This window comes from Corvus hawaiiensis, chromosome 4 (genome assembly GCF_020740725.1).
Source record: "Corvus hawaiiensis isolate bCorHaw1 chromosome 4, bCorHaw1.pri.cur, whole genome shotgun sequence".
Taxonomy (NCBI): domain Eukaryota; kingdom Metazoa; phylum Chordata; class Aves; order Passeriformes; family Corvidae; genus Corvus; species Corvus hawaiiensis.
Genome location: NC_063216.1, coordinates 30,951,513 through 30,961,376, shown reverse-complemented (window position 1 = coordinate 30,961,376; position 9,864 = coordinate 30,951,513). Strand labels below are relative to the sequence as shown.

Genomic DNA, 9,864 nt, shown 5'->3' with positions numbered 1-9,864 from the left:
GTTAGGGTAGAACCTCACCCATATTGCAGTAACTCACTCCCTTCCCCATCACAGAAGCTAAACTCTAGAGGCTTCATTAAAACCTCACACTGCTCGTCATTCTTCACCTTCGTAACACAGGGCAGTGCTGCGCACTGTTTAGCTTGGACCATCAAGGACATGAGGAAAGAGCTGTTTATTTTTTTTGACTTAATTATACATAAAGCATCTAGCACAAAACAGCCCAGTGACTCGACTCCTTGGCGTAAACACAGGTAACTAAGGGTCATGTGCACAGCCCTGGTGCTCACAGCCATCTGTCACATTCCCCTGCCCCAGCCGAGGGAGCGAGCAAAGATGTTACCGAGCAACTGCATGGGCTGATCCCTTCGAAGAGAGAGATCCCTTGTAAGAGATCCATTGTGTCACACTGCTGTCTCTGCAGCCTGGGGCAGGGGCATTTCCAAAGCATCAGGCTGCTTCCCTTCACCCTCTTTTGCAGCCTGACATTGCCAGCTGCTTTGGCCACTCAAAGGAAGTCTTGACAATGCCACTGAAAGTCACATCCTGTACACTCCAGACTGATCTGCCATGGAGAACACACCCTTGACTTTCTCTGCTAGTGACATTCCTGGATGGGAAGCGACTTGCAGCACACTACTGAGACAAAAGGCAGACATCAAGCCAGCACTGAGGTAAGGCCATCACGGCCCAAAGCAGCCACCTGGCTTGGCTCAGCCCTGAAGACAGGTCCCATGTTGCTACTAGAAACAGATCACTCTCACTGATGGCACTGCTCCTCACTCCTACTCTGGGAACAGCTGTGATGATTGCTCAGATCAACAGAAAGCTGAGCCACTTGCTTCTCATCAATCCTAGTCAGAGGAAGGCCACCCAAACAGCTCAGAAGAAAGGAATGTGCATTGGGCTGCAGTGGGGCAGCCAGTATCAGTACAGAGTGCCCAGCAGGCAGGACATGGGAAGGCAGGTAAGGCACAGGGATGTGGACATCCAGGTCGATTTATTACATACAAGAAATAAAATTTCCATTAAAAAAAACTCCACTTGTGGCTCTTGATGCTGGTTTTACAGGATTGGCCTCATGGTGACAAAATCGAAGTTGTATGACTCCGGCAGGCCCTGGTGCCGTGTGCGGTTGAACCGTCTCCAGGTGAAGACAGGGAGACCGCCCTGCACCGGAGGGCCATTGATGGCAGAGGCTGTGAACGCTGCAGCCAGGCGGAAATCTGACACCTGGAACAAAGGACAGGAACCCGGGGCAAAAGGGCAGCGTGAGGTTTGACACGTCCCCATCCCAGACAGCAGGAACAGCTCCAGGAGATTTGATAACAGTAAGGTGAGGGAAGCGAGCAGAGGGAAACACGCACATGCAGCAATTCCTCCCCTTCGCAGAGGCATCTCCGGCCATGCAGCAGCCAGTGCTGAATGACAGCAGCAAAGCACAAGCCCACACTTGCCCTCTAGCCCTTGCACTAGCCAGGCTGAAAGAGCCAGTTCGTGCATCTGCCCGCAGGGCAAGCCTCCCTGGGTTTATGGGGCTACAGCAGGAAGATGAGGGTGTCTGGTCTAAACTCTGCTGCATGTTGAGCACTTGGGCCATCCTCTGGGGCATATCAGGGTAATTCAGGAATGGGGAAAGGCAGCACAGAGTTAATATTGCTACCCAGACTCTGCCCTGTTCCTTCATTGTCTCCAAAGAGGTTCCCAGCCTGCTCTACCTTTCCAAACTAAGACCCTAAAATTGCCTGTAGGGTTTACGGCTAAAACAGGTTTGGCCTCCGCTCTGGGTTATTTCTTTCAACACCCTGTTCCACCCCCAGCCCAGCCCATTCCCCTTGCCTAACCATCTGGCTAAGACACCACAGCATGCACTGATCACTCACTTACCAGACCCCTCTACACACCCCTTTTCTGCATTCCTCTTATATTACCCAGCTCTGGGAGCCTCCCACTACTGTCCACTGCAACAGGCAGCTGGCTGGATGCAGCAATGGAGATACCAAAATAACCTCCCCAGGCCCATCCTAGCAACCAAACTCGTAATCCAGAAATGCAGCAGGCTGGGCCCCACAGGATAAAACACTGTACAACTTCTCAGCACATCAGGGCTGCACAGTTGCTTACTTGGGCATTGCTCTTCACAGTGAAAATACCATATAACCTGCCTAAAATAAATGCTGCTTTCTCCAGGACAGTGGGTCTAAGGATTTTCCCACACCCCCCCTAAAATGCAAAACTTCACCAAACTTCTCAGAAAGCAGTTTTGCAGAGAGGTGGAGCCCCAGAGCAGAGTGGCTTACTAGAGGAGCTAGGCTGCTGTAAATGTAAAGCTAAATTGAGACCGCAACCACATTCCTGTGGGCTCTGGGAGGCACCCACACAGTCCTCACGAACAGGAGGCTGAGGCTGTACAACAGTCTCCTTCCCTGAGTGAGCTGAAGACTCATTTCCTGCTGTAAGGCTTTAGGGTTTAACCCCTGAACACCACAGGATCCCATGGATGTAGTTGTTTCATACACCTCCCCCCCAAATCCTCTGCCACTGTGCCAGGACTGATGTCAGGGACAGGAAATGAGACTGCAGAGAATTCCCATCTGAGGATGTGCCCAAGCACTGGGACAGCATGAAAAGAGGGAACAGACATGCCTGGCCATGCTTGCTCTAGTGCAGGGAAACATGCTACAGGTCTGACAGGAGCTCAGACAGTCTGCACAAACATTCAGCAGATGTTGAAATTGAGGTAATTTACCTTGGAGTCATAGCAGCCTGCAGGCACTGGTAAAGAAGGATTCAGGTCTTCCCGGCAGCAAATGGTGTTGCAAGGATTGTGTTCAGCATAAGGATCACGCTGATAGTCTGGGGTGAAGTGTGGTGGGAAGGGCAGGAAGGAAGGAAGGAAACAAAAGAAGTTAGTCCCCTAACAAGAAGGTGATGCTGAGTACTGGAGCCACTAAAAGCTGGGTAATTGCACTCTGTCACATTGCTCTTGTGCTTCTCCCCAGGTACAAGTCAGTGCTCAAGACAGGACATTAAGTAGACAAGCTCCTAATCCAAGACCATACAGCTACTTCTGCATCCCAGGGGCACCACTGCCAACCTCTAACCACAAGCATCTGCAATTCCACCTGATGAAATTCCACATGACGAAAGCTTGTAGAAACTTTGTCACGAGAGAAAAGCAGAAGAGAAAGGGAAGTGGCAGGTAGGGTGGGGAGAGGGGGAAATGCAGCAATGAGAGCCTTTTTTTTCCTGCTCTGGATTAAGTGTCAAGGACCAAAACCTTCAAACACCCACTGCAGTAGCTGCAAGCCAGGAGGGGAAGGTGGACAAGCCTCAGCATCTACGAGCTCACTGCTACTCACAGTCCAGACAGGAACGATACCCCACCCTGGGAGAGGCCTCCCAAACCTCAAGCCCAGTAATCAGCAAGCTCCCTATAATTGGGACTGAAAATACAGCATCTACAGCTATCAGTACTGTGAGATGGGTTTAGCCAGAAGTTAATTAAGCTGGGTTTAATCCAGTTAAGGAGAACCCTATCAGGGGAAAAACTACAGAGCATTACCTACTGTTCTGGTTAAACCCCTGCTGGCAACTAAGTACCACACAACACTGCTCATCCACTTCCCTCCAAACCCCACCCCTCATGGGATGGGGAGCAGAATCAGAAAAAGGTAAAAACCAGGGGTTGAGATAACAACAATTTTAATAACTGAAATAAAGTTAATAATAAAAATTTAAAAGGGGAGGGAGGGAGGAATAAACCTCAAGAGAAACAAATGATTCACAATACAATTGCTCACCACTTGCTGACCAATGCCATGCCCATCCCTGAGCAGTAATCAGCCCCTTCCAGCAAATTCTCCCCAGTTTACACAATAAGCATGAGGTACAATGGTATGGAATACCCCTTTGGCCACTTCAGGTCAGATGTCCTGGCCATGCTCTCCCAGCTTCCTGTGCACCTGCTCGCTGGCAGAGCATGGGAAACTGAAAAGTCCTTGACTTATCAACAACTAAAACATCAGTGTGTTAAATAATGCTTAAACTATCAACATTATTCTCACACTAAATCCAAAATACAGTACTGTATTAACCACTAGGAAAATTAACTCTATCCCGCCTGCAAAAGACCATTTGCCTGACCATGGAAAAAGACCTTAAGTTTTACAGTAAATTCTCTGGTCTGATCTCATCTAACTGTTGCTTAGGATTTAAGGCTTTCAAGATTGACAGGCTGTAGATGTATTAGGTGATAGCAGCTCATAAAGACTCTTGGAGTACTCTCTCTTGGAGTCAGAAGATTTCTGGAAAAGTCAAACGGCAAGCCCAAGGAGGCCCTGTTCTTGATAGAGCAATTTTAGCCCAGTTTCCTACCTCGAAAATAAGCTTGTGTTACCTTTTTGCTTTGTGCGTATTCTGCGTTTAGGGCAATATAACTGATCTGTAGGAGAGGCTGCAGCTTCCCACTATAATCCAAGAAATAAAAGTAACACTGCTCATGAAGATCAGCTCCACAGTACACAAGCATGTGTCTTACTGTTGTATCTCATGATGTACTTCATGCTTTCCAAGTTGGTCACCTTGCCCTGGTCTCGACGGAAGATTTTTGCTCTTGGAGCAAGCTCGTAGGAGAAATCCATGCCATACTTGACAACGTATGATGCATACCCACTGAGATTGTAAATCTTTTCATGGAAAGGGATATTGTACGAAGGCCAGTAACCTGCCAGAGACAAACCCCAATCTGTTAATCACTTAGAAAAGCTGGATGCTCTTGCTTATATCAGAAAAGAAAATCAGTAATTTTCCATGTTGCATTACTTTAGCAGCATGTCGAGGAACAACACAGAAAACTGGTTTGAACACAGTAAGGCAACAGTCACTTGCAGCATGACCAGGGTTGACTCCCAGTGCAACACCACTGGAGACTGTGTGTACCCAGGCAACCCGCCCCCAGACTTCCACCCTCAGGACTCATCCTGCAAAACAGCTGAGATCAGACTTGCAGGAGCATGAGGTGAACATGCAGCGTGGCCACAGCCCTCTTGCAGACGTTTCCCTGTTGAATCTCAAAGGACTACAAGATCATTTATCTCCACCAAACTTCAGAGGGGTTTGAATTCAAACCTTGAGAGGTTTGAATTCACTCTGGTTTTGCCCCCTTCCATCTCACCAAAGCAGAGTAACACACCATGCTGAGATGTCAGGGATGGACTGACACACACAAACACACTCGGACCACAGAGCTACTTGGAGTGAACAGCAGGCATGCCAGCACACACACGCTTTGTGCAGTGGGGATTGCACAGAGTGATAAGAAAGAAGGGGGATTGCTGCACAGTTGCCAGTAGCTGCCTTTGAAGGTTAAGTGATTCATCAGCAGAGCAGAGCCCTGCTCTAACTTCTCCAAAAGCAATCCTGCAGTTTTGTTAACTCTGAAGAGCAAAGGATGCCAGGCAGAATTCCAGAGAAGAGTTTTAGGTAGGTGACATAAAACTGCCTGAAACAAGACCACTGTAGAAAGCTATTGTAAAGAGCCCAGAGACCTTCCAGGTCAGAATCTGGGTATAGGAAGTCCTGGAATAAGTAAGAATAGATACCTATACCTTAACATTTAACTTTTTCTGGTTTTTAGGCAGCAAGTATATAACATGAGGTAGGCCCAAGAGTAGCACACTTTCAAATTGTCTCCAAAGCACTAACATTCCCTGTTGTTTATTCTCAAATCACACACATCGGGATCTGGCTTAGAGATTTACTATCAAGGCACTGGTAAATGCAGGGCTCCACATATTAACATCAGCCCAGCACAATGTGAGAAGTCTGGCTGTAAGGTGCTCAAGGAACTCACTGGGAGCAATACACACAGATACAAACCACACTTCCTGAAGGACAGATACGCAGACAGCATAAGCTATAGAACACTGCCGGAGTGGAGGCCTCACCAGCTTGGGTCCTGCCTAGGATAGGGAAGACAGGAATATCCTGTCTGCTGGCATTTGCTTACGTGACCTAGAGCCTACCTGAAGGAAATAGGTTGTGTACAGGCTATGTTGTAATACAGGCGTCCTTCAGAAATTAGCAACTTTCCAGCCTCTAATGATGCAGGCCAGAGGATACAGATACATCAGCTTCCGTTTAGTTGTGATTCAAAAAGGTGCTATTGTCTCACATGAATGCAGTGCGTACAGATGACCTCCTTCTCCCACCTGGAAAAACTTTTTGTTAAAATTGCTAAAACAGAGGAAGCTATTGAACTTCTCCTCCAGCAAGAGCTCTTCTGTGTCTCAGGCTCTGCAAGACTGCAAATCCCATGCAGAGAGTGCAGCAGTCAACCTAAGCCAGGCTTTATGCAAGGGCTGATGTAAGCAGTGAAACCTGGTAGGGTGCACAGCAACAAAAAAACAAGTCAAGAGAGACTGTAAGGTTGAAAGTGGGGGAAGGGGGATGACATGAAGGCAGCAAAAATTCCCTGAATCAAAATGTTTTCCTCCTCTGCCCATTCAGAGCAAAAGGTATCAGTAATATTGAGAGAGAGAGCAATGAGAATATTGCACGTATGGTGGAAGACACTCAGATCCCAGGTTTTGCTCTGATGTGTTGCTTTTGATGCATTACTCATTCATCATCAAGAAACATGAACTGCAGCCTGCTCCTGTGACCTGTTCTTTCACCAAAGACAGTGTTGTCCTCCTTCACCTCTTCTAAAGGATTCCTGCATTTTTGTTGTCAATATACAGAAAGCACCTGGACATCTTTGCCTGGAAAGGACAATATAAGAGGTGCCTGGTTTTGAGAACTCACCTGCACTGGCCTACAAAACAAGATGACAGAAGCCATAAAGAAAAAGACTTTCGATTTTCAAACCTGTATAAGGAAATGCTTCCTTTTTCCTCAGTACAAGGCTTACTACAGCAATACCTGCCTTTGTTCACCTGAGATTTCAATTCTCGTTCTCTGTTGTTTCTAGGTTTATGTTTCAAAGAGATTTAAAAAGGCAGTGCTGGTGGCAAACTCACTCTGACCAAACCAGAGTGCCCAAATTGCCTTATCTTTGGACACCAGCAACATAGCAATGATGGAGTGTGCCAGGGTCAGCTATTCTACAAACACTAGGCCAGCACTGATCTTGAGAAAGGTAAACCTCCTCCACTTGAGCTGCTCCAAGCATCTGGGAACAGGGCAGGGGCCTTGATGGGACTTGTCTGGTGTCCTGCATGGCATGGAGGACAGATCTGCTGCTTACAGGAGCAGTGTCGTCTTACAGCAGCTGAGGTCTCCAATGCTGCACTTCAGCAGTGCTTAGCCCACCTTGTGTGCTGAGGGCTGTTCTATTGTTTAAGCTCCCAGAGACTGACTGCTCTGTTATCCAACACACACAAGGTACCTTTAGATATCTGGGAAAAGACACACTGTAGGTGTGAAGTAACGTGTAAACTCTAATATGTGCTACCACCTTTAAGAACAGAGTAGCTACAACATCTCAGAGGGAAGAAGTGGTCACGGTGTGCCCAAGCCCAGGAGGTGGGCTCAGTCCTACAGGGAATGCCACACAGCTGCTCCAAAATCATTGCTGAAAAGGAACTCGGGGTACCTGCCAAGCCCGGCCTCTCTGCACAGGTATAACACTGCCATGACAGGGTTGCAATATTTCCAGTGCCAGAGCTAGAGGGTCTCCATCAACTTCTTTATCTGCACCCCACACACAACACAGCTCTGAGAAGCCCAAGGCAAAGGAAGCCAAAAGAGCCAGATATGCGTAAGGGAGAGACATGGGACTTTTCCAAATTATCAGTATCTTATAAAACCATACTGACAATGTGGCAGTGCCTGGAATAAGCCAGAACTTTCCAAGAAGCTAGACACAAGCAAGAATTTCAAAGAGAAACAACCCCAGCTGCTAATATAGACAAATTTCCCATCGTTTTGATGATGAGCAATTCATCAATTTATCCCCTCAGCATGTGATTAAAGGAAGGAGCACAAAGCACCAGACACACTTAAGGCTCAGGCTTTTTGTTGCTGACGTAAGTGTCTAGTAAACACTTGTGAATTAAACCTGACAGTGAGTGTTTTGCTTCACCAAGATTTTTGTTTGTTTTTCATCAAGTTACTGCTAGTCTTGCTAGGGAATTAAAGAACCATTTAAAGAGCAAATATTTATCAGAAAACAGAGATCCAGAAAAGTTCAGGAGATTAATTTAACATAGAACTTCTTCAGTATTCAAAAGTTCATCTTCTTGCAGGGTGTCTTGGGGTGACCTTATGATGTGTATCCCATATCGCTGCCTATGCCCAGAAATTAATTATTGGCCTTTCTATGCCTCTGAACTGAGCCTGAGAGGGGGAAGAAAAACTGAGCAAAACTTTCTCAAAGCAGTTTGAAACTTGTTCAAGGTCACATAAAGATAGCAGGGTTTTTTTTCCAGCTGGGGCAGGGGGGAGCGAGGAAGCACCCGGCTGGCAGCTTTTCCAGTCAGTTTTTGGCCAGTTTTTTTGCAGTTCCTTGTTCTCTGGAGAGAGGCTGAGAGCTGAACTTTTCCTTCTCTGGAATTTCGGATTTTCTCCCTTTTCTACTGGACTGCCTGATTGCTGTAACATCAGAGCACATCGGGAGGACTTTCCACCGGGCACAGAGGGCCTGGCCCTGGGCCAAGCCCCAGCTCCGAGGAGACCAAAGGGAGGACTCGAACACTTTCCCAGGTTTTTCCTCTACAGCGAAAGATTTTACCATTTAACATTATTTTCCTTTCCCGTGTGCTTGTTAAATAAATAGTTTTATCTTCTTCACTTTCCTTCGAGGAAAATTTATTTTTTTTTTCCCGAACCTGGTGGGGGGAGGGGTGGTTGTGCCTTCTCTCAGAATATATATATATTTCTAAATTTGGCCAAACCGGAACAAATTTAGTGGCGCCCAACTGTGTGGCTCGAAGGAAAGTGAAAAAACTTGTGCTAATTACATTTTGGGTTGAATTTACTTATTCTGTGCTGGAGTAAAGTAGTCACCATGCTGGTTGAGTTCATAATGTCTCTCTGGCTCGATGTACTCATGTCTTTCTGGTCCTTAGGCTTCATTGAGGTACTAGTGCTTTTTTGGTCCCTAGGGTTGTTTGCCTATCCACAACTTGCTCCAATCTTGTCCTTGATATGTAAATTTTACAGAGAAGGGAGACGAATCAGGATTTCTATTTTGCTGTGCTCAGTGATAATGATTTATAAGAAGTTGACAGAGGTACAGGCAGCTGTTCGAGGTGTGTATGATAAGTAGTTTCTCCGTCCTAACCCCAGTCCTAGCTTCAGTAGCCTGTTTTGGGAATTTATTAGTAATTGCACCCAGATTGTTAGAGGACGAGGAGATGGGGTTTCCCTTGCCTTTAAATTTGACAGGTTATCTTTTGAGAATGTTCAGTATCCCCTGGATGTTAAAGAGACCACCCTCCTGGTATTTAATCTGGTAATCTTCCTCTATATGATTCACAGCTTCTCTAGAATAAGAGCTCAGATTTCCAGGGTGACTGCTGAGACACCTGACCCAGAGGTGGAAAATCCTGAGTGGTGTGGGGAATGGGAGGACATCGGCCAAACCCTAAAGAAATTCTCTGACCCGATAGTTTGGGATTTCCCATCTGAACAAATTCAGAAACCAGCTGAGGTGGGAAAATATCTGAAAGAGAGATACAATGACAATTCTAATGAGAACAAGCTCCTTGCAATATGTTGGGCTTTGGCATATGCCTATCGCACACTGCAGCAGCAAGTAAAGGTAGAGAGGCAAGAAGATCAATCAGCAAAGCCTGCAGACACCCCAGTCACTCAGGCTGCAGATAAACCAGACAGCCAGCCCAAACCAGATGGAGAGTC

General features: G+C 46.7%; 1 protein-coding gene across 1 annotated transcript in view; it reads right to left on the bottom strand.

The window, feature by feature from the left end:
• Positions 1–981: 981 nt before the first annotated feature.
• Positions 982–9,864, bottom strand: part of PLBD1 (phospholipase B domain containing 1) — a 45,546-nt gene continuing 36,663 nt past the window's right edge. The window contains exons 9-11 of the mRNA XM_048301708.1: positions 4,541–4,726; positions 2,750–2,856; positions 982–1,233 (exon numbers count right to left, since the gene is read on the bottom strand). Coding sequence (XP_048157665.1) covers positions 1,066–1,233; positions 2,750–2,856; positions 4,541–4,726 — 461 coding nt within the window. The 3' untranslated portion in view covers positions 982–1,065. The remainder of the gene's footprint in view (positions 1,234–2,749; positions 2,857–4,540; positions 4,727–9,864) is intronic.